Raw genomic sequence first — 26,180 nt, forward strand, 5'->3', positions numbered from 1 at the left:
GTAATAGACTGGTCTGTTGTTGTCTGAGTGATGGAGGGTCGAACCAAGGGGCTCCAGCTCAATACAGATAGCAGTGTTGAAGACTGAGACTCAAGACATTCCACTTGGTTGTATCTCTCTGGTCTCAACAACATAACAGTGGGGCAACACAATTGTACAGTCAGTGGGTTTCCACCTGATTCTCCTGAATGGAGACCTCTCCTCCCTTTCTAATGGCAATATGCCACAGTATAACGTTAGCAATGTTTATTTGCAGACATTCCTCCGTCCTAATTTCATCAGACGGATGGCAGGTTTCTAAGCAATCTGTAAAGAATGTATGTGGGTGTAAAAGTGCCACAGGAGGGTCAGCTGTGTGACTGATCAGCAGGCGAGGAGAAAGAGGAGGAGTTAATACAGAGCTCAGAACAAGTAATGAGGTGCTGAGACAAAAGGAGCTGGAATAAAACCACAGAGCAGGAGAAAGGAGGAGGGAACGGCCTGGAGCTCCAGGAGTCATCAGAGATGAGACAGTCACACACAAAGAGATGAATGCTCTCTCTCTGTCTGTCTGTCTGTCTGTCTGTCTGTCTGTCTGTCTGTCTGTCTGTCTGTCTGTCTGTCTGTCTCTCTCTCTCTTCCTCTGTCTGTCTCTCTCGCTCTCTCGCTCTCTCTCCCTCTCTGTCTGTCTGTCTGTCTGTCTGTCTGTCTGTCTGTCTGTCTCTCTCTCTCTCTCCCTCTGTCTGTCTGTCTCTCTCTCTCCCTCTGTCTCTCTCTCTCCCTCTGTCTCTCTCGCTCCCTCTGTCTCTATCTGTCTGGCTCTGTCTCTGTCTCTCTCTGTCTCGCTCTGCCTCTGTCTCTGTCTCGCTCTGTCTCTGTCTCTCTCTGTCTCGCTCTGGCTCTGTCTCTCTCTGTCTCGCTCTGGCTCTGTCTCTCTCTGTCTCGCTCTGGCTCTGTCTCTCTCTGCCTCTGTCTGTCTCTGTCTCGCTCTGGCTCTGTCTCTCTCTCTCCCTCTGTCTCTCTCTCTCCCTCTGTCTCTCTCGCTCCCTCTGTCTCTATCTGTCTGGCTCTGTCTCTGTCTCTCTCTGTCTCGCTCTGCCTCTGTCTCTGTCTCGCTCTGGCTCTGTCTCTCTCTGTCTCGCTCTGGCTCTGTCTCTCTCTGGCTCTGTCTCTCTCTGCCTCTGTCTGTCTCTGTCTCGCTCTGGCTCTGTCTCTCTCTATCTCTCCCTCTCTCAAAATACCATCTCACCAGGACGTTTTCATTCTTTAGAAATCATCAGTCAGTCAGCCATGACAGGAGCTTCTGTGGGAAGATGGCTGCCGTCTGTCCACCCTCGTTAAAAACGACCCATAAAACAATGACTGGTGTCTGTGGTTCAAATAAAGCTTCATCATCATCATCTTAATCACCATCTTCATCATCATCACCATCACCATCGTCCTCTTCATACATCATCGTCATCAAAGGTGTTTTCCCCCCAGTGAAATACAATGTGTGTGTGTGTGTGTGTGTGTGTGTGTGTGTGTGAGTGTGTTTGTATGTGTTGTGGAGCCTAAGCTCACAGCAGAATGAGTCACCTCCATGTTTCCATATGAAGAGGAAAACCAACCAGGTCTTCATACATCAGACATACTGTGAGGCAAAGCTTATTCCCCATGGAAACGCAATGTGTTTATTCCCCATGGAAATGCAATGTGTTTATTCCCCATGGAAATGCAATGTGTTTATTCCCCATGGAAACGCAATGTGTTTATTCCCCATGGAAATGCAATGTGTTTATTCCCCATGGAAATGCAATGTGTTTATTCCCCATGGAAATGCAATGTGTTTATTCCCCATGGAAATGCAATGTGTTTATTCCCCATGGAAACGCAATGTGTTTATTCCCCATGGAAATGCAATGTGTTTATTCTCCATGGAAATGCAATGTGTTTATTCCCCATGGAAATGCAATGTGTTTATTCCCCATGGAAATGCAATGTGTTTATTCCCCATGGAAATACAATGTGTTTATTCCCCATGGAAATGCAATGTGTTTATTCCCCATGGAAACGCAATGTGTTTATTCCCCATGGAAACGCAATGTGTTTTTTCCCCATGGAAATGCAATGTGTTTATTCCCCATGGAAATGCAATGTGTTTATTCCCCATGGAAATGCAATGTGTTTATTCCCCATGGAAACGCAATGTGTTTATTCCCCATGGAAATGCAATGTGTTTATTCTCCATGGAAATGCAATGTGTTTATTCCCCATGGAAATGCAATGTGTTTATTCCCCATGGAAATACAATGTGTTTATTCCCCATGGAAATACAATGTGTTTATTCCCCATGGAAATACAATGTGTTTATTCCCCATGGAAATGCAATGTGTTTATTCCCCATGGAAATGCAATGTGTTTTTGTGTTTGTGTTGTAACTTACAGCAGTATGAGTCACCTCTGTCTCAGTGGAAAGAGGTGAACCAACCAAGTGGACAATTACAACCTTTTACTTCCTTTCCACTTCACCCAGAAAACACTGACTCAAGCCCCTCTGTTCTACACACAGCCCCAGTTACACAGACAAGACTTCAAATCCCATTCAGTAAAACCCTAGATTCTCCCTCCTTCCTCTCTTATAAAGCTCTGGAACTCAATAACATTGAGAGGTGCTGAATCAGAAGCTGATTCACTGCTGAGAGCCCCAGCTGATCCTCCATGTGTGACTCTGACAAGCAGAATGTTCTGGACAATCCACCATTCTAAAGAGAACCACGGAACAGAGTGTCATCACAATGACATCGGTCAGCCAGTGTCTCTGCACGGACATGGGTGACAGGAGTGGAGGAGGGGTTAACATGGCGGGAGGCTTTGAAGAGACCTGTGTCCTTAAAGCCTTTGAATGGATGAGTGAAACAGACTAAAGGCTGTCCACCCCTTTCATTAGCTGTGTGTGTAGAAACACTGTGGAGCATGTGAATACACACTGTGACATGTTGATGATAACCTATAGGGGAATGGGCCATAAGGGAAGTCTCTTTGGCAGTATGTGTGTTCTGTAACCTAACTGATCTTCAGTCCGTTTTCACTGATACTACAATTCTGTTTGACCTTGTAGACTGAGGGTAGGTGGGGATGACCTGCAGGCATTTCCTGCACATTCAAAGGAAGTTTTGGGATCAATGGGATGCCCCCTAAGCACACAGACAAGACAACACAGGAGTGGCTTCGGGACAAGTCTCTGAATGCCCTTGAGTGGCCCAGCCAGAGACCGGACTTGAACCCGATCTAACATCTCTGGAGAAACCTGAAAATAGCTGTGGAGCGATGCTCCCCATCCAACCTGACAGAGCTTGAGAGGATCTGCAGAGAAGAACGAGAAACTCCCCAAATACAGGTGTGCCAAGCTTGTAGTGTCATATCCAAGAGGACTCAAGGCTGTAATCACTGCCAAAGGTGCTTCAACAAAGTGCTGAGTAAAGGGTCTGAATACTTACTTAAATGTGACATTTCCGTTTATTTTTATTTTTATACATTTGCAAACATTTCAAAAAATCTGTTTTTGCTTTGTTATTATGGGGTGTCGTGTGTAGATTGATTTTATAATAAGGCTGTAACGTAACAAAACGTGGAAGAAGTCCAGGGGTCTGAATACTTTCCGAATGCACTGTAGAAACTGAAGTAGTGTGGATGTCTATCTCCCAAACATCTTTGTACCCCAAACCCCCCTTCCCTAAAAAACTACCTAAAGCACACCTAACGAACCTGACCACTGCGATCATTATAACCAGCCTGACCGCTGTGATCATTATAACCAGCCTGACCGCTGTGATCATTATAACCAGCCTGACCATTATAACCAGCCTGACCACTGCGATCATTATAACCAGCCTGACCGCTGTGATCATTATAACCAGCCTGACCACTGTGATCATTATAACCAGCCTGATCGCTGTGATCATTATAACCAGCCTGACCATTATAACCAGCCTGACCACTGCGATCATTATAACCAGCCTGACCGCTGTGATCATTATAACCAGCCTGACCACTGTGATCATTATAATCTGCCTGACCACTGTGATCATTATAACCAGCCTGACCATTATAACCAGCCTGAATGCTGTGATCATTATAACCAGCCTGACCGCTGTGATCATTATAACCAGCCTGACCATTATAACCAGCCTGACCACTGCGATCATTATAACCAGCCTGACCGCTGTGATCATTGTAACCAGCCTGACCACTGTGATCATTATAACCAGCCTGACCGCTGTGATCATTATAACCAGCCTGACCATTATAACCAGCCTGAATGCTGTGATCATTATAACCAGCCTGACCTTTATAACCAGCCTGACCACTGTGATCATTATAATCAGCCTGACCACTGTGATCATTATAACCAGCCTGACCACTGTGACCATTATAACCAGCCTGATCATTATAACCAGCCTGACCGCTGTGATCATTATAACCAGCCTGATCATTATAACCAGCCTGACCATTATAACCAGCCTGACCACTGTGACCATTATAACCAGCCTGACCATTATAACCAGCCTGACCACTGTGACCATTATAACCAGCCTGACCACTGTGACCATTATAACCAGCCTGACCATTATAACCAGCCTGACCGCTGTGATCATTATAACCAGCCTGACCACTGTGATCATTATAACCAGTCTGACCACTGTGATCATTATAACCAGCCTGACTGCTGTGATCATTATAACCAGTCTGATCATTATAACCAGCCTGATCATTATAACCAGCCTGATCATTATAACCAGCCTGACCACTGTGATCATTATAACCAGCCTGACCATTGTGATCATTATAACCAGTCTGACCACTGTGATCATTATAACCAGCCTGACCACTGTGATCATTATAACCAGCCTGACCGCTGTGATCATTATAACCAGCCTGACCACTGTGATCATTATAACCAGCCTGACCGCTGTGATCATTATAACCAGTCTGATCATTATAACCAGCCTGACCACTGCGATCATTATAACCAGCCTGACCACTGTGATAATTATAACCAGCTTGACCACTGTGATCATTATAACCAGCCTGACCACTGTGATAATTATAACCAGCTTGACCACTGTGATCATTATAACCAGCCTGACCACTGTGATCATTATAACCAGCCTGACCACTGTGACCATTCTTGACCAAGCCTCCGTCGGCAGTGAGGTGCTCTGGCTCTGTGGGGGAACTTCCCCGTCGTTCCCATCTCACAAATGTCAGCGAATTGTACAGAAGGTCTTGCCTTTATGTGACCTTTAGGTCATCCTCAGCTTAGTGGGCACCACAGCAGGGCCTCTCCTCAGCTTAGTGGGCACCACAGCAGGGCCTCTCCTCAGCTTAGTGGGCACCACAGCAGGGCCTCTCCTCAGCTTAGTGGGCACCACAGCAGGGCCTCTCCTCAGCTTAGTGGGCACCACAGCAGGGCCTCTCCTCAGCCCCGGATCAATATATCAACCTCACTTGACTGAGTTGTCCAATACTTTACACTGACTCCGCTCTTAAAGACACAGGAAAACAAAAACACTCAAAACAGGAACATTGTTTTATTTTGAATGGACCATTTCTTATTTTTCAGATCATAATTACATCATTTCAAACCAGTGAAGGAGAGAAGGAACCCAGATGCTCGGTCAGACTAATGAAACTAGTATCATTTATGAAGAGAGTATATTTACACTGAAAGGTTATAAGAATCAGAGCCCCACATAACTGATGGACGATGTCCCAAATGGCACCCTATTCCCTATGTGGTGCACTACTTTAGATCCGAACCCTTGATCAAGGGTAGTGCACGACATAGGGAATAGGGTGCCATTTGGAACATAGAAGTCGATGATGCCTTTCACAAAATCCCAAACGGTGGGTTTTTGAAAATAAAATGAACTACTGATGAGGCACGTGTCTGAGGCAAAAATTAAATAAAGAAGACAGAAAAATATGTAATTGGAATATAAAGTTAAATAACAGACCAGTTGATTAATACTCAAGCATTTATAATACAAAATAAAAACAAACAAACCCCAGAGAAAATGTGTTCATCCCAAATTGCACCCTATTCCCTACATAGTGCAGACTACTTTTGTAGTGCAGACTAGGAGTGCCATTTGGGACTCTCATCCATCTACACTACCAGCCCAGAACATGGGTTAGAGGAGGAATTCCATCGCACATTATAAACTTATTACGACCCCAAATCATTCATCAGCATTAGAAAAAAAGTTATTTACAATCATATTGTCCAACACTATTAATAGTTTGAATGACAACGTAAAATCACCTTCGTGCGCCAACGTGGGGACAGAAACTAACTGTAACCGGGGGGGGGGGGTTAATAGTCACAACCTTCTAGATTTCCGGTTTCCATTTGTCAGAGGTGAATAAGGGATGTTTCATTGATGTGCAGTAGGTTCTGGACCTCCAACAGGTATTTCCTGCACTCCAGACTACATTATGTATAGATGTGTGTACACACACACACACACGGGAAGACTCTGGTGTCTTGCTGCTCTGACAAAAATGCGTCTTCCACGCAGTAGACAGGGGTTGTGTTCCAAACGGATCCCTATTTAGACCAGTGGGCCCTGGTCACCGTACGCAGTCAGGGTGTAACGTAAAAATAGTGTCCCTCCAGCCCAGGGAGGGTGAGGTGGGAGGGGTGAGGGGGCGTGGCAGAGTAAACAGGAAAATCCATTGGTTTAGTTTTTGGTTAACTACTCAGTCCACCTTCACTACGCTATAGATCTTGGTGACGAACCAGAAACAGGCGAAGAATCCAATCGTTCCTGATGGAGAGAGAGAGAGAGAGACAAGAAATGTAATTGACAGAAAGAGAGAAACTATGAAAATCACACTTTCCCAGGGCCATTTGTCAATCCCACATCCTGCTGTCTAGGAAACTCTCATTGATACGACAACAGACGCCACACACACACACACACACACACACACACCATCCGACTGTGTGTGTGTGTGTGTGAAAACGAGTAGAGCTGCACCTCAACCTAAACCCCAGAAAGGCAGCATAACAGTCAGGGTGGGAGGATGCCCAGTCCTATTTGGTCCAGTCCATTGAACTGGACTAATGAGGATAACCTCTGCCCTCTGACCTGGTCCATCCTATTCATGGCAAGCTACAGTATGAAGCCCCACCCCCCCAGCTACCTACCTGTGAATAAGAAGAAGATGAGAGCCATGATCATGGTGTAACCAAAGTAGAGGATGGTGCTAGCCAATCCTGTGATCTGGAGCTTGGAGAAGAAGTAGTGGATGGCATAGACCAGGAAGTAGACGGCCGTGAAACCACTGGTCAGGAAGGAACGCCACTGCCAGTGGTAGTCCTGATGGAGACAGAGAGAACAGTTAGATATCTCTGTGTTTAGAACATCTTTACTAAGACAAGACCACTGGTCAGGAAGGAACACCACTGCCAGTGATAGTCCTGATGGAGAGAGAGAACGTAGCGCTTCCTTAATTAAACTTCCTGTTATTCCTTTCATCCTGTATACTCTCCTTCTCAACCGTAGTGGAGAAGGAGATTCCAGGTCCCTTGTTTGGGAACTTATCTTTTAAAGAGAGAAGCTGTTAGGAATCAAAGAAAGAGGATTTGAGAAACAGTCCCTTCATCCTCGTCATTAAGGGCACTATTGCCATTGGTCACATGACCCGACCAGGAAATGCTCAGATCGTCATAACTCAGCACAGAGGTGGAAGTAGCAGAGTAGGATGGTGTGTGTGTGTGGTGTCTTACCTCAGCACAGAGGAAGAAGTAGCAGAGTAGGATGGTGTGTGTGTGTGGTGTCTTACCTCAGCACAGAGGTGGAAGTAGCAGAGTAGGATGGTGTGTGTGTGTGGTGTCTTACCTCAGCACAGAGGTGGAAGTAGCAGAGTAGGATGGTGTGTGTGTGGTGTCTAACCTCAGCACAGAGGTGGAAGTAGCAGAGTAGGATGGTGTGTGTGTGTGGTGTCTTACCTCAGCACAGAGGTGGAAGTAGCAGAGTAGGATGGTGTGTGTGTGTGGTGTCTTACCTCAGCACAGAGGTGGAAGTAGCAGAGTAGGATGGTGTGTGTGTGTGGTGTCTTACCTCAGCACAGAGGTGGAAGTAGCAGAGTAGGATGGTGTGTGTGTGGTGTCTAACCTCAGCACAGAGGAGGAAGTAGCAGAGTAGGATGGTGTGTGTGTGTGGTGTCTTACCTCAGCACAGAGGTGGAAGTAGCAGAGTAGGATGGTGTGTGTGTGTGGTGTCTAACCTCAGCACAGAGGAGGAAGTAGCAGAGTAGGATGGTGTGTGTGTGTGGTGTCTAACCTCAGCACAGAGGAGGAAGTAGCAGAGTAGGATGGTGTGTGTGTGTGGTGTCTAACCTCAGCACAGAGGTGGAAGTAGCAGAGTAGGATGGTGTGTGTGGTGTCTTACCTCGGCACAGAGGTGGAAGTAGCAGAGTAGGATGGTGTGTGTGGTGTCTTACCTCGGCACAGAGGTGGAAGTAGCAGAGTAGGATGGTGTGTGTGGTGTCTTACCTCGGCACAGAGGTGGAAGTAGCAGAGTAGGATGGTGTGTGTGGTGTCTTACCTCGGCACAGAGGTGGAAGTAGCAGAGTAGGATGGTGTGTGTGGTGTCTTACCTCGGCACAGAGGTGGAAGTAGCAGAGTAGGATGGTGGCCTCAGAGCAGGTGATTACCAGGATGATGAACACCAGAAACAGGAACCCAAACATGTAGTACATCTGGTGAGACCTGTTGTGAGACACAACCATCCATCATAAAGATAACCCACTGCTCTAGCATCTGGTGAGACACAACCATACATCATAAAGATAACCCACTGCTCTAGCATCTGGTGAGACCTGTTGTGAGACACAACCATCCATCATAAAGATAACCCATTGCTCTAGCATCTGGTGAGACCTGTTGTGAGACACAACCATCCATCATAAAGATAACCCATTGCTCTAGCATCTGGTGAGACCTGTTGTGAGACACAACCATCCATCATAAAGATAACCCACTGCTCTAGCATCTGGTGAGACCTGTTGTGAGACACAACCATCCATCATAAAGATAACCCACTGCTCTAGCATCTGGTGAGACACAACCATCCATCATAAAGATAACCCACTGCTCTAGCATCTGGTGAGACACAACCATCCATCATAAAGATAACCCACTGCTCTAGCATCTGGTGAGACACAACCATCCATCATAAAGATAACCCACTGCTCTAGCATCTGGTGAGACACAACCATCCATCATAAAGATAACCCACTGCTCTAGCATCTGGTGAGACACAACCATACATCATAAAGATAACCCACTGCTCTAGCATCTGGTGAGACACAACCATCCATCATAAAGATAACCCACTGCTCTAGCATCTGGTGAGACACAACCATCCATCATAAAGATAACCCACTGCTCTAGCATCTGGTGAGACACAACCATACATCATAAAGATAACCCACTGCTCTAGCATCTGGTGAGACAACTATACATCATAAAGATAACCCACTGCTCTAGCATCTGGTGAGACACAACCATACATCATACAGATAACCCACTGCTCTAGCATCTGGTGAGACACAACCATACATCATAAAGATAACCCACTGCTCTAGCATCTGGTGAGACACAACCATACATCATAAAGATAACCCACTGCTCTAGCATCTGGTGAGATACAACCATCCATCATAAAGATAACCCACTGCTCTAGCATCTGGTGAGACACAACCATCCATCATAAAGATAACCCACTGCTCTAGCATCTGGAGAGACACAACCATCCATCATAAAGATAACCCACTGCTCTAGCATCTGGTGAGATACAACCATCCATCATAAAGATAACCCACTGCTCTAGCATCTGGTGAGACACAACCATCCATCATAAAGATAACCCACTGCTCTAGCATCTGGTGAGACACAACCATCCATCATAAAGATAACCCACTGCTCTAGCATCTGGTGAGACACAACCATCCATCATAAAGATAACCCACTGCTCTAGCATCTGGTGAGACACAACCATACATCATAAAGATAACCCACTGCTCTAGCATCTGGTGAGACAACCATACATCATAAAGATAACCCACTGCTCTAGCATCTGGTGAGATACAACCATCCATCATAAAGATAACCCACTGCTCTAGCATCTAGTGAGACACAACCATCCATCATAAAGATAACCCACTGCTCTAGCATCTGGTGAGACACAACCATCCATCATAAAGATAACCCACTGCTCTAGCATCTGGTGAGACACAACCATCCATCATAAAGATAACCCACTGCTCTAGCATCTGGTGAGACACAACCATCCATCATAAAGATAACCCACTGCTCTAGCATCTGGTGAGACACAACCATCCATGATAAAGATAACCCACTGCTCTAGCATCTGGTGAGACACAACCATCCATCATAAAGAAACCCCTTTAAAACACGCTGTCCTCTGCTTCACTCCAACCACTAGTCAACCTACAGAGCCGTAGTCAGTTACTCACTCAACCCCGTTCACCTTTAACCTCACTGACTGGTTCTGCCTTCGCGACAAGCTGCTCGTGTAGCAGTCCCAAAACAGAGCAGCAGCGTCTGCAGGGTAGCTGAACTGAGACACTCACCAGATGCTGTTGAGGATGAAGAAGAGCTGGATGAAGATACAGCCGAACGGGAGGATCCCCCCCATGACGATCCCTGGGAGAGATCTGGTGTAGAACGACTGCTCCGGGATCTGACGAGGGATCTGATTGGTCCGCACAGGGTGCTCAATCCCCTGAAATGCACCAATCACATGACAGAAGGGAGGAGTATGAAAGGCATGATATGCACACAGACTTGTGTGTGTGACACAGTGTATGTTTGAATGTATTCACATATTGACGTGTGCTTGTACTCACGGTCTTCTTGAAGCCGAAGTAGGCCCCTATGAAGGTGAGGGGGACAGAGATGCAGAACCACAGAGCCAAGATGGCCACCAGGGTGCCAAAGGGCATGGCTGCAGACGAGCCCTCTCCCCACAGGATCAGATTCATCACAAAGAAATCAGCAAACACAACCCTGAACACAGAGACAGACGTCAACTATCAACCCTGAACACAGAGACAGACGTCAACTATCAACCCTGAACACAGAGACAGACGTCAACTATCAACCCTGAACACAGAGACAGACGTCAACTATCAACCCTGAACACAGAGACAGACGTCAACTATCAACCCTGAACACAGAGACAGTCGTCAACTATCAACCCTGAACACAGAGACAGACGTCAACTATCAACCCTGAACACAGAGACAGACGTCAACTATCAACCCTGAACACAGAGACAGACGTCAACTATCAACCCTGAACACAGAGACAGTCGTCAACTATCAACCCTGAACACAGAGACAGACGTCAACTATCAACCCTGAACACAGAGACAGACGTCAACTATCAACCCTGAACACAGAGACAGACGTCAACTATCAACCCTGAACACAGAGACAGACGTCAACTATCAACCCTGAACACAGAGACAGACGTCAACTATCAACCCTGAACACAGAGACAGACGTCAACTAACAACCCTGAACACAGAGACAGACGTCAACTAACAACCCTGACCGTAACCACAAACTAACGTCTATCTCCTCAACCAATGTACAGTCAGACTCACCCAGGACACAGGAAGCAGGTCAGCAGGACGTTAGTCTTCCATTTCTCCCCACCAAAGGCTGTGACATCACAGAGAGCAGACATGAAGAGAAACAGTCAGCAACTCTTGGGAGACAAACAGTCAGCAACTCTTGGAAGACAAACAGACGTTTCTTGGAAATTCAAACTTCTTTCTTTACTTCCAAGGTGTTGAGGCATATAGCCTTTATCAGGGAGGCAGGATTCAGGCCATAGAGCATGTGTTGCTAGGGAGGGTTGGGTTGGGGGACCCCTACTGCTACAGGCCTCTACAGAACACTGAACCAGTAATTGACACAGAGACTATCACCCCCCCCAGCTGACACTGATTGGGCCTAACGAGCTACCCTCCAGCACAGTTGGGTCGTGACTGGTCGACTTTTCAGGGTCAAGTTGGGGTCGTGACCCTTTCCCCCCCTCGGCCCAAATGTTCACTTACACTTGTAGAAGCGGGCAGCCACGTAGCCGGCTGGTGTGCCCAGTAGGACCCAGAGCACCACGGCACACGTCATCAGGGCACCGCGGTTCGCCGGGGACAGGAAGCCCAGGCAGGCAAAGACTGGACAAGGGGAGCACAATGGATATGGAGAAGAAAATAAACACACCGTTGGGTTTGACTGAACTGTGTGCTGTTATTGTTGGTCCTTTTCTGCTACTGAATAATTAAATAACTAAGATGACTGTCAGTGACTACATTAAATAACTAAGATGACTGTCAGTGACTACATTAAATAACTAAGATGACTGTCAGTGACTACATTAAATAACTAAGATGACTGTCAGTGACTACATTAAATAACTGTCAGTGACTACATTAAATAACTGTCAGTGACTACATTAAATAACTAAGATGACTGTCAGTGACTACATTAAATAACTGTCAGTGACTACATTAAATAACTGTCAGTGACTACATTAAATAACTAAGATGACTGTCAGTGACAACATTAAATAACCAAGATGACTGTCAGTGACTACATTAAATAACCAAGATGACCGTCAGTGACTACATTAAATAACCAAGATGACTGTCAGTGACTACATTAAATAACCAAGATGACTGTCAGTGACTACATTAAATAACTGTCAGTGACTACATTAAATAACCAAGATGACTGTCAGTGACTACATTAAATAACTGTCAGTGACTACATTAAATAACTAAGATGACTGTCAGTGACAACATTAAATAACCAAGATGACTGTCAGTGACTACATTAAATAACCAAGATGACTGTCAGTGACAACATTAAATAACCAAGATGACTGTCAGTGACTACATTAAATAACTGTCAGTGACTACATTAAATAACCAAGATGACTGTCAGTGACTACATTAAATAACTGTCAGTGACTACATTAAATAACTAAGATGACTGTCAGTGACAACATTAAATAACCAAGATGACTGTCAGTGACTACATTAAATAACCAAGATGACTGTCAGTGACAACATTAAATAACTAAGATGACTGTCAGTGACAACATTAAATAACCAAGATGACTGTCAGTGATTGCATTAAATAACTAAGATGACTGTCAGTGACAACATTAAATAACCAAGATGACTGTCAGTGATTGCATTAAATAACTAAGATGACTGTCAGTGACTACATTAAATAACTAAGATGACTGTCAGTGATTGCATTAAATAACTAAGATGACTGTCAGTGATTGCATTAAATAACTAAGATGACTGTCAGTGATTGCATTAAATAACTAAGATGACTGTCAGTGACTACATTAAATAACCAAGATGACTGTCAGTGACAACATTAAATAACTAAGATGACTGTCAGTGACAACATTAAATAACCAAGATGACTGTCAGTGATTGCATTAAATAACTAAGATGACTGTCAGTTAATGCATTAAATAACTAAGATGACTGTCAGTTAATGCATTAAATAACTAAGATGATTGTCAGTTAATGCATTAAATAAGTGAAACACTAGTCCTAATCTCAGAGTAGAAGTAAATAACTACTTCCTCTATACTAAATGCTACCTTGCTAATTTGTTTTTGGGTAATGACAAGTAAATGTTCTGGACAAGTGTAGAAGGTTTGTTTTGCATTCCTACAAGTCAACAACAGGTAGACAGAAACACAGAGCTGTAGATTGTAGAACTCACAGAGGGTGACGAACATCATGATGAAGATCTGAGTTCCTGATCCCAGAAAGACAGAGAGGAGCATGCCTTTCCTGGGAGGCCGGAAGACGTCTCCATGGACCAGCTTCCAGCCAAACTCCTCCTGGGCATCTTCCTGACACGACCAGCAGAGAGGGAGGAGGGGAAGACCTTCACTTAGTTTCACTTTCAACTGGATTTATTCTATATAACATCTTCATCACCACATCTCTCACTATAAAAAGACCATCACAAAACAGCAAGAATGTTCAGGCCAAATGAGGAGAGGACAGGGAGGGTGTGAGGGGGGGAACCCAGCAGGATATAACAGGGGGGAGAAGATGAGGGAGTGGGGTCTCTCCTGTCAATTAGCGGTGATAGACTTCAGAGGGTTGGAACACGAGCAGGCTGGTCGCCGCGGTGACGCTACCTGTCAGTCTGATCGCTAGGGGGAGGGGCTGAAGGGAGTCTGATCGCTAGGGGGAGGGGCTGAAGGGAGTCTGATCGCTAGGGGGAGGGGCTGAGGGGACAGAGCTGCTGAAATAATGACTGAACTCGGAGACAGATAGAGACTACAATACTGGTAGGGGAGGGGGTCGGGGGTGAGAGGTGCTGGTGTGGGGGGGTAATATAGATACATGTCACCCCTAGTGACCCCCACAAGCCATCCTAGAGAACATCTGCTGTCAGTTTTCCTGGAGATGGAGAGATGAGAGATGGTAGATGGAGAGTACACAAGGTCACACACCCCGAGGTCGTAACCAAAGCCTCCACCAGCTGGCTGGAGCCAATCAGAGCTTGGAGCCAGTTGTTGGGGTTCTGTGTGTCTGTACCGAACCAGTAGAGCAGACCACTACCCTGTCACTCCTCATCAGGGACATGTCTGTGTGTTTGTGTCTGTACCGAACCAGTAGACCAGACCATTGCCTTGTCACTCCTCATCAGGGACATGTCTGTGTGTTTGTGTCTGTACCGAACCAGTAGACCAGACCACTGCCCTGTCACTCCTCATCAGAGACATGTCTGTGTGTTTGTGTGCACTAGATAACCCTTGCCAGTGTCACACAGACAGAGCCCTCATATGACACATCCCACAAACCAACATGGTGGACTGGGACCGTGGGACCTGAAGGGAAACCAACATGGTGGACTGGGACCGTGGGACCTGAAGGGAAACCAACATGGCGGACTGGGACTGTGGGACCTGAGGGGAAACCAACATGGCGGACTGGGACCTGAAGGGAAACCAACATGGTGGACTGGGACCTGAAGGGAAACCAATCAGCTGGATTACTGTGGAGGATTTACCAGACTCACCACAGAGTCCATCTGGTTGTATCTGGCAATGTCCTTATGTAGAGTCCTCAGCATGATCATAGCCACCATACCAGACAGGAAGAGAACGATCACCAGAGAGTTCATGATGCTGGGGGACAAGACAATACACACACAGTTACAGACAGAAGGGGTGTGTGTGTGTGTGTGTGTGTGTGTGTGTGTGTGTGTGTGTGTGTGTGTGTGTGTGTGTGTGTGTGTGAGAGAGACTCACCTGAACCACTGAATGTTGGTGTGGGGCATGGACTCCAGAATGTAGTCCCAACGTGACGCCCATCTGATGTGCGTGTCCTCCTAGATACAACACCAGCTTTTATATTACACCCACTGACCAGAGCACATGACTAACCTCTCCTGAGACCTGACCACTCGCATTAGCTCCCCAAGCGTATGTCTAGGCTTTAGCTCAGTGGGCTAGCCGGCGTTAGAGCACGTAGGCAACCAGAGACTGAACCGAGTCAGTCACACAGACAGAGGCATTTCCATTTACAAACGGTCATGGGGTTTAGGAACATACCACAAACTGGACAGAGTAGGTATAGCCGATCTTCAGCTCTCCACTGAACTTGTTGTTCAGGTACATGGGCCCCCCTGCACAGTCGGGGGCCTCCACTTTGGTGTGTTTATAGCTTTGGAGGAGAGGAGGAAGAGGAAGAGAGGAGAGGAAGAAGAGGGGAGGAAGAAGAGGGGAGGAAGAAGAGGGGAGGTGGGAAGGAGGAGAGAATAAGTCACAATAAATAAATACGTGATGTGAATTAAAGAGAGACATCGTTACTTGGAGTAGAAACACACATTATCTAAGGATGAACATTTCATGGAGACTAGAGAAATAAATAATTCATTGTTAAGAACTAGAAAACCCTTAAGGGGTGAATTCTAACTTCACATCAATGAATGACTAAGTGACCGTGAGGATTGTCCCCTGAGTGAAGCGACCGTTTGACCTCCTACCTCTTGGGCTCCATCTTGGCAGCGACCAGTCTAGCCCCAGCAGCCTCGTTCTCCACCACATGATAGTGGATGGTGATGTCAACATGGTTGAAGACGTAGAATGTGTCTTTGTCCTTAAAGTCAGACTGGAACGAGGAAACGCTTAAGTTATGTGCTTTATAAACATATTATAAGCAAATATAAGCCTTTATAATGTCTTATAATGTGTTCTGTTTGTCTAGCAAAACGTTTAACTGACTAAAAAAAATGGCCCTACTCAGAGGCCTAACCTCCACACACAGGATATGAATGGACTCACGTTGACAACACAAGCGTCTTTGGGTCGTCCCGCCTCAGTGACGTAGCAGCCAATGGGAAACCCTGGGTTACAGAACTTCTGTCCGTCCTCCACGTCATAACACCAGGTCACCGGCATGTTGTCCACTATCCTACAGGAGACAGACAGGGATACAGCATGTTGTCCACTATCCTACAGGAGACAGCATGTTGTCCACTCTCCTACAGGAGACAGACAGGGATACAGCATGTTGTCCACTATCCTACAGGAGACAGACAGGGATACAGCATGTTGTCCACTATCCTACAGGAGACAGACAGGGATACAGCATGTTGTCCACTATCCTACAGGAGACAGACAGGGATACAGCATGTTGTCCACTATCCTACAGGAGACAGACAGGGATACAGCATGTTGTCCACTATCCTACAGGAGACAGACAGGGATACAGCATGTTGTCCACTATCCTACAGGAGACAGACAGGGATACAGCATGTTGTCCACTATCCTACAGGAGACAGACAGGGATACAGCACGTTGTCCACTATCCTACAGGAGACAGACAGGGATACAGCATGTTGTCCACTATCCTACAGGAGACAGCATGTTGTCCACTATCCTACAGGAGACAGACAGGGATACAGCACGTTGTCCACTATCCTACAGGAGACAGACAGGGATACAGCACGTTGTCCACTATCCTACAGGAGACAGACAGGGATACAGCACGTTGTCCACTATCATACAGGAGACAGACAGGGATACAGCATGTTGTCCACTATCCTACAGGAGACAGACAGAGATACAGCATGTTGTCCACTATCCTACAGGAGACAGACAGGGATACAGCACGTTGTCCACTATCCTACAGGAGACAGCATGTTGTCCACTATCCTACAGGAGACAGACAGGGATACAGCATGTTGTCCACTATCCTACAGGAGACAGACAGGGATACAGCATGTTGTCCACTATCCTACAGGAGACAGACAGGGATACAGCACGTTGTCCACTATCCTACAGGAGACAGACAGGGATACAGCACGTTGTCCACTATCCTACAGGATACAGCATGTTGTCCACTATCCTACAGGAGACAGACAGGGATACAGCACGTTGTCCACTATCCTACAGGAGACAGACAGGGATACAGCATGTTGTCCACTATCCTACAGGAGACAGACAGGGATACAGCATGTTGTCCACTATCCTACAGGAGACAGACAGGGATACAGCATGTTGTCCACTATCCTACAGGAGACAGACAGGGATACAGCACGTTGTCCACTATCCTACAGGAGACAGACAGGGATACAGCACGTTGTCCACTATCCTACAGGAGACAGACAGGGATACAGCATGTTGTCCACTATCCTACAGGAGACAGACAGGGATACAGCATTTTGTCCACTATCCTACAGGAGACAGACAGGGATACAGCATGTTGTCCACTGTACAGGAGACAGACAGGGATACAGCATGTTGTCCACTGTACAGGAGAGGTACAGGAGAGGTAGACACAGGGTTAAGGACAGTGTGCGGTTGAGACTGTGGTCCAATCCCAAAATCGACCCCTAAACACTTGTGGAGATCTGATTGGATTTGAGAGGTGTGAGCTATATGGTAATAACTCCACCCTGTCCTCTGATAGGCTAGGAGGAAGTTTCACCATATATCGGATACCAGCGCTCGGCAACAAGAGTCGTTTTTGGGGCAACAAAGTCAGTATTTGTTTTGTTGGATTTTAGACCAGCTAAATCACCAGGAATTCAGCCCAAATGTATTTTTTTTATAAATACTTAATCGTATCAATGTGACCATGGTATAAAAATGTTATTTTCAAATGCAATCTCTTTTTGGGCTTAGTTATGGTCAATTTGCAGTGCACAAATGATTATCATGATGATGTTCTGACCCACCCTCCCATCCGCTCTGACAACATTCAGTCAGAGGTTTAATCTAGTCGCCTACCCCTGGTCAATGCCAATCACATCCTCTCAGATCTTCACAACTGCCTAATGTTCAGGGATCTATTTGGGATTGGGTCAGTGGTGTCTATGGGGTCAGAGGACAATACAAGCCAAGCTCGACACCTATTGGCCACATGAGTCAGTGCAGGTGTCTGAAGTCTGGGTTGAATCCCAGCTTGTGAACTCTAGACTTCCTGTATGGGAAATGTGTGTTTACATCTCAATTCAGAGGAAAATTAGATATGTGTCTGTTGCACAAAGCAGAGAATGGATCTCTAACCAGTATGACTATCTAACCAGTATGACTATCTAACCAGTATGACTATCTAACCAGTGGTGCTGGTAGTTAGCAGTATGAATATCTAACCAGTATGACTATCTAACCAGTACGACTATCAAACCAGTGGTGCTGGTAGTTAGCAGTATGAATATCTTACCAGTGGTGCTGGTAGTGAGCAGTATGACTATCTTACCAGTGGTGCTGGTAGTGAGCAGTATGACTATCTTACCAGTGGTGCTGGTAGTTAGCAGTATGACTATCTTACCAGTGGTGCTGGTAGTGAGCAGTATGAATATCTAACCAGTGGTGCTGGTAGTTAGCAGTATGACTATCTTACCAGTGGTGCTGGTAGTGAGCAGTATGAATATCTAACCAGTGGTGCTGGAAGTTAGCAGTATGACTATCTTACCAGTGGTGCTGGTAGTGAGCAGTATGAATATCTAACCAGTGGTGCTGGTAGTTAGCAGTATGACTATCTTACCAGCGGTGCTGGTAGTGAGCAGTATGACTATCTTACCAGCGGTGCTGGTAGTGAGCAGTATGACTATCTAACCAGTGGTGCTGGTAGTTAGCAGTATGACTATCTAACCAGTGGTGCTGGTAGTTAGCAGTATGAATATCTAACCAGTGGTGCTGGTAGTGAGCAGTATGACCATCTTACCAGTGGTGCTGGTAGTTGAGCAACATGCCTTTCTTCAGAAAGTCCAGGTGGGCTTTGTCCTCTGGCTTGTTGGTGTTGTAGGATTTAGTACACACCGGCTTACAATCCACCTTCTTCTTGAACTCAAACTTCAACACACAGACATACAATGATTTACTCAACTTCCTGCTGAGAGTTAGACCAGTAGAATACACAGGGTGACATTTCTAATTTTGCTGTGAATCAGCAGTTTTTCTCTTGTTATGTCAGTCAGTGATGGTCAGCCAACTAGCCCATGTTAACTAACATATTTCAGATAGCTTACTGGATAACAAATGTAGCAATCTAAACTTGTTATCCGGGGTTGGTATGGATGTGGCTACGCAGACATGTGAGCAACTGCGACCCCCCCCATGATGAGTTCAGGTTTTTTGTGGCCCCCACCCCCATCAGAGTTGCCCATCCCTGATTTAGCATGTAGGTACAGGTTGTACACACCAGAGTGAAGGGGGAGTCGGTCATTCGGAGTGAGGTATGAAGGTGCAGAACATTGTAATGAGATTAGAAATGTAATACAAACAGGATATTAAAGTGTGTGTGTGTGTGTGTGTGTGTGTGTGTACATCACCCACCTTGTAGGGAGAGGGCTCAATTCTCTCGCCAAACAAAACCTGACCCAAATTCTCAGACGGGCGCTTCTCAGAGTCGATAGCGCAGAAATCAAACCTGAAGAATACGAGGAGAGAAAAAGAGAGTTGACAAACGTTCTGTTTCAGCAACACCAAGCCAGCCCATAAGATGAACATGCCCTGAGAGTTCCCCACAACACCAAGCCAGCCCATAACAAGATGAACATGCCCTGAGAGTTCCCCACAACACCAAGCCAGCTCATAAGATGAACATGCCCTGAGAGTTCCCCACAACACCAAGCCAGCCCATAACAAGATGAACATGCCCTGAGAGTTCCCCACAACACCAAGCCAGCCCATAAGATGAACATGCCCTGAGAGTTCCCCACAACACCAAGCCAGCCCATAACAAGATGAACATGCCCTGAGAGTTCCCCACAACACCAAGCCAGCCCATAACAAGATGAACATGCCCTGAGAGTTCCCCACAACACCAAGCCAGCCCATAACAAGATGAACATGCCCTGAGAGTTCCCCACAACACCAAGGCAGCCCATAACAAGATGAACATGCCCTGAGAGTTCCCCACAACACCAAGCCAGCCCATAACAAGATGAACATGCCCTGAGAGTTCCCCACAACACCAAGCCAGCCCATAACAAGATGAACATGCCCTGAGAGTTCCCCACAACACCAAGCCAGCCCATAACAAGATGAACATGCCCTGAGAGTTCCCCACAACACCAAGCCAGCTCATAAGATGAACATGCCCTGAGAGTTCCCCACAACACCAAGCCAGCCCATAACAAGATGAACATGCCCTGAGAGTTCCCCACAACACCAAGCCAGCCCATAACAAGATGAACATGCCCTGAGAGTTCCCCACAACACCAAGCCAGCCCATAACAAGATGAACATGCCCTGAGAGTTCCCCACAACACCAAGCCAGCCCATAACAAGATGAACATGCCCTGAGAGTTCCCCACAACACCAAGCCAGCCCATAACAAGATGAACATGCCCTGAGAGTTCCCCACAACACCAAGCCAGCCCATAACAAGATGAACATGCCCTGAGAGTTCCCCACAACACCAAGCCAGCCCATAACAAGATGAACATGCCCTGAGAGTTCCCCACAACACCAAGCCAGCCCATAACAAGATGAACATGCCCTGAGAGTTCCCCACAACACCAAGCCAGCCCATAACAAGATGAACATGCCCTGAGAGTTCCCCACAACACCAAGCCAGCCCATAACAAGATGAACATGCCCTGAGAGTTCCCCACAACACCAAGCCAGCCCATAACAAGATGAACATGCCCTGAGAGTTCCCCACAACACCAAGCCAGCCCATAACAAGATGAACATGCCCTGAGAGTCCCCACAACACCAAGCCAGCCCATAACAAGATGAACATGCCCTGAGAGTTCCCCACAACACCAAGCCAGCCCATAACAAGATGAACATGCCCTGAGAGTCCCCACAACACCAAGCCAGCCCATAACAAGATGAACATGCCCTGAGAGTTCCCCACAACACCAAGCCAGCCCATAACAAGATGAACATGCCCTGAGAGTTCCCCACAACACCAAGCCAGCCCATAACAAGATGAACATGCCCTGAGAGTTCCCCACAACACCAAGCCAGCCCATAACAAGATGAACATGCCCTGAGAGTTCCCCACAACACCAAGCCAGCCCATAACAAGATGAACATGCCCTGAGAGTTCCCCACAACACCAAGCCAGCCCATAACAAGATGAACATGCCCTGAGAGTTCCCCACAACACCAAGCCAGCCCATAACAAGATGAACATGCCCTGAGAGTTCCCCACAACACCAAGCCAGCCCATAACAAGATGAACATGCCCTGAGAGTTCCCCACAACACCAAGCCAGCCCATAACAAGATGAACATGCCCTGAGAGTTCCCCACAACACCAAGCCAGCCCATAACAAGATGAACATGCCCTGAGAGTCCCCACAACACCAAGCCAGCCCATAACAAGATGAACATGCCCTGAGAGTCCCCACAACACCAAGCCAGCCCATAACAAGATGAACATGCCCTGAGAGTCCCCACAACACCAAGCCAGCCCATAACAAGATGAACATGCCCTGAGAGTCCCCACAACACCAAGCCAGCCCATAACAAGATGAACATGCCCTGAGAGTTCCCCACAACACCCCAAGCCAGCCCATAACAAGATGAACATGCCCTGAGAGTTCCCCACAACACCAAGCCAGCCCATAACAAGATGAACATGCCCTGAGAGTTCCCCACAACACCAAGCCAGCCCATAACAAGATGAACATGCCCTGAGAGTTCCCCACAACACCAAGCCAGCCCATAACAAGATGAACATGCCCTGAGAGTTCCCCACAACACCAAGCCAGCCCATAACAAGATGAACATGCCCTGAGAGTCCCCACAACACCAAGCCAGCCCATAACAAGATGAACATGCCCTGAGAGTTCCCCACAACACCAAGCCAGCCCATAACAAGATGAACATGCCCTGAGAGTTCTCCACAACACCAAGCCAGCCCATAACAAGATGAACATGCCCTGAGAGTTCCCCACAACACCAAGCCAGCCCATAACAAGATGAACATGCCCTGAGAGTTCTCCACAACACCAAGCCAGCCCATAACAAGATGAACATGCCCTGAGAGTTCCCCACAACACCAAGCCAGCCCATAACAAGATGAACATGCCCTGAGAGTTCCCCACAACACCAAGCCAGCCCATAACAAGATGAACATGCCCTGAGAGTCCCCACAACACCAAGCCAGCCCATAACAAGATGAACATGCCCTGAGAGTCCCCACAACACCAAGCCAGCCCATAACAAGATGAACATGCCCTGAGAGTCCCCACAACACCAAGCCAGCCCATAACAAGATGAACATGCCCTGAGAGTTCCCCACAACACCAAGCCAGCCCATAACAAGATGAACATGCCCTGAGAGTTCCCCACAACACCAAGCCAGCCCATAACAAGATGAACATGCCCTGAGAGTTCCCCACAACACCAAGCCAGCCCATAACAAGATGAACATGCCCTGAGAGTTCCCCACAACACCAAGCCAGCCCATAACAAGATGAACATGCCCTGAGAGTCTCCACAACACCAAGCCAGCCCATAACAAGATGAACATGCCCTGAGAGTCTCCACAACACCAAGCCAGCCCATAACAAGATGAACATGCCCTGAGAGTTAACGCAACATATGATTTCTACTTCAGTTCACAAACTGGAGCATTTTGTCTTCTTAAACCATCTGCTGCTGGTACTTTTTCTCTGATACCCAGATTTCAACAACAACCTCTCCTCTCTCATCACACAGCAAGCTAACATAAAGAAGGCCACATTTCAACAACAACCTCTCCTCTCTCATCACACAGCAAGCTAACATAAAGAAGGCCACATTTCAACAACAACCTCTCCTCTCTCGTCACACAGCAAGCTAACATAAAGAAGGCCACATTTCAACAACAACCTCTCCTCTCTCATCACACAGCAAGCTAACATAAAGAAGGCCACATTTCAACAACAACCTCTCCTCTCTCGTCACACAGCAAGCTAACATAAATAAGGCCACATTTCAACAACAACCTCTCCTCTCTCGTCACACAGCAAGCTAACATAAAGAAGGCCACATTTCAACAACAACCTCTCCTCTCTCATCACACAGCAAGCTAACATAAAGAAGGCCACATTTCTCACGCACACTTAACACTGCAACGTCACTTCAATTACAGTCCCCTGACCCTCTCCACGACCCCTCGGTGGAAAAGGGACATCAGTGTCCTCTAACGACGTGACAGAACAGCTCCTGTGGCTGAGCATGTTGAGGCCTCTAGTATCACATTTAACTCAGGTAAATAATAAATCAAGTCATTCAGATGCCACATAATAACCCTAAGTAGCTATTGTTATCAAAGTATTCCATCTTTGATTTAATGCCACTGGAGTTTTCAGATCCAGAGTAAGGACTGAAACTGGCCTGTTTCTTTCACTTAAGCCAATATCTATATCTTCTATTGACTATTTCTCTAAACCATGATTCAGCTAATCTTAAACATTAGGCAGCCATTTTGTTGAAGCAGAACTACTGTAATAGAACAGTGCTCGACTTGGACTGAAATAGGTGCCGGTACTGTTTGTATTTAGGTGCAGGAGCCCCATCATACTTTTGAGCTAATATTCTATAAGAGGTGCCGGAACTCAGCCCCAGTGAGTTCCTGTCCAAGTCAAGCACTGCAATAGAGTATTATTAACACTGTCTATGGACTTCAGAATTCCAATCACAGTTGGATATCGCTGGTGCTGCTATAGTGACAGAGCGGGAGAAAGAGACAGGTGAGAAAGAGTAGGAGAGGATGGTGAGTGACAGAGAGGATGGTGAGTGACAGAGAGGAGAAAGAGTCAGAGAGGATGGTGACAGAGAGATGCTCTAGTTTATCAGACCGTATTAGTGCGCCTAGTCCTACCCTGGCTGACTTCACCATGTTCCCAACACATGTCTGTATCCCAAATGTCACCCTATTCCTTACACAGTGCACTACTTTTGGCCACGGCCCATAGGTCGCTGGTCAAAAGTAGTGCACTGTATAGGGAGTCATTTGGAACGCAACCTATATCTTCCCCGTACACTAAGTCTGCAACTACACAATAAGAACACTGTCCAAAAGCACTGAACCCACAGCCTTCAGCAGCAAGACTGAGAATTGTAGAAGACCAATAAGAAGTTGTTGTTCCTGATGTACTTACGCAGTGTATTCATAGGGTAAGACAGACTCCACAGAATCCAGTCTGTTCACAAATATCTCGATGGTCGACTGAAAAACAATGAAAAGCAGTTATTTTCTCAAAATGTATCGGCAACAACATCTAGAATACAGCACACATTACAGCAATTTTTTTTCTCAAAGGCACAACGACTAGAGATCTGAAATGGGAGGGAGGAGGAGGGCTACATAACTTTACAGGATTTCTTTATGTCCTGTCCTGCAGTGGAATTGATTCTTATCCGTTCTTATTCAGGCCCTTCCTCAAAGACAACTGTCATGCAGTTGACAGCTCTCTTTTAGATTAGGATAATACGGAATTTGGGACATAATTACATTTTTTAATGACAAGTAACTTCTGATCAAAAGTATGGATGAACTAATTAGCTATCTACAACACAAGTTAAGCAGTTGTCTCACAAGTAGTAGCCCAACTAGCTCGTAGGGGGTGCTAAGTAGCTAGCTAGCAATATGCATTACAGATAGCTTACTGTGACTGGTTGGCCAACAACACTGGTTCTAACTAGCTACATTTAGATTCTACTAACGTTACCTAGTGATTCATCATTATGACAGCTATCCTGCTTCTCATGGTAACCAAGACAGCAAGCTGTTCTGATCCCTTCCAAGGAGTTTCAGAATGCTAACATTAGCAGCTAGCAGGCAAGTTAACTGGTAGCTAGCTTTACTTGCCAGCTGATAATTAGAAGGACGATAGCATGAAACCGTTGGCGCATTTTAACTTATTTTTTATAGATCTAACTACCTTACAGTCCGGTACTTCATTCTCTTTCCCAGCTTGTCCTGGTTCACAAAAACTAACAGGGGCCAGACCCGGTAGATAGAAACTTGTAGCGCTGTGTAGCAGAAGGAAGATCACCAAAACAGAGCCTCTCGCTCTGTGCAGGGAGCACATTTTCCTCTTCTCTCGACGAACCTAGTTAGCTAAACGTTTCTTGGCGTAACGTTAATATCTGTCTACACAGGGGGGTGACAGGCTAGCTGGCATTTGAATTCACCAGATAGGACAGTTGACATAAGGTAGCTAACGTTAACTTGCTGGGATCTGTCTGCCTTCGTAGCTACATAACCCAGATACTTTTCCTGCAGCGGGCAGACACGTCATCTGCGTCTACATGGACGTGTTCTTCCGTGGAGGATGATGGGACTCTGGAGGTAAAGTTGGCTGGGCTGTTGTTGAAAGAATAGCACTTTGTGTTAAATAGAAGACATTTTCCGGCAAAAAAAATTCTAGAATAAAAACGGGTTTATTGTCATGATTTCTAATTCCGCTGAGAATCAAACAGCAACATTCAGAGCACCTTACAATTTAGGCTCTGGCAGAAAGTGCCTATTCCAACAACGACCTGGAGATGGCAGTGTAAAACCAATATTTCTCTCAAAACGGGAACTATTATTCGCCATGGTTGTCAGTGCAGCCATCCCAAAGCACAATAAAAATGTTATAGGAGTAATGCTGTGAAGTAAAGCAGAAAAG

General features: G+C 46.3%; 1 protein-coding gene across 2 annotated transcripts; it reads right to left on the reverse strand.

The window, feature by feature from the left end:
• Nucleotides 1–5,533: 5,533 nt before the first annotated feature.
• On the reverse strand, nt 5,534–26,051 carry LOC116359784 (transmembrane 9 superfamily member 2). Of its 2 annotated transcripts, XM_031813357.1 has the most exons (17): nt 25,449–26,051; nt 24,666–24,733; nt 19,895–19,988; nt 19,284–19,411; nt 16,394–16,523; nt 16,096–16,220; nt 15,662–15,773; nt 15,359–15,438; nt 15,127–15,235; nt 13,813–13,945; nt 12,120–12,239; nt 11,664–11,721; nt 10,903–11,062; nt 10,627–10,778; nt 8,629–8,740; nt 7,175–7,346; nt 5,534–6,791 (listed from the first exon to the last, which is right to left on the reverse strand). In XM_031813357.1, the coding sequence occupies exons 1-17, from the start codon at nt 25,596–25,598 to the stop codon at nt 6,724–6,726; spliced, it is 1,971 nt and encodes a 656-aa protein (XP_031669217.1). In that variant the 5' UTR covers nt 25,599–26,051; the 3' UTR covers nt 5,534–6,723. The 2 variants fall into 2 exon arrangements, with proteins under 2 accessions (XP_031669217.1, XP_031669218.1); XM_031813358.1 differs by lacking the exons at nt 5,534–6,791; nt 7,175–7,346 and adding an exon at nt 7,353–7,447 and having other exon boundaries at nt 25,449–25,831.
• Nucleotides 26,052–26,180: the final 129 nt, after the last annotated feature.

This window comes from Oncorhynchus kisutch, unplaced genomic scaffold (assembly GCF_002021735.2).
Source record: "Oncorhynchus kisutch isolate 150728-3 unplaced genomic scaffold, Okis_V2 Okis05a-Okis16b_hom, whole genome shotgun sequence".
NCBI classification, from domain to species: domain Eukaryota; kingdom Metazoa; phylum Chordata; class Actinopteri; order Salmoniformes; family Salmonidae; genus Oncorhynchus; species Oncorhynchus kisutch.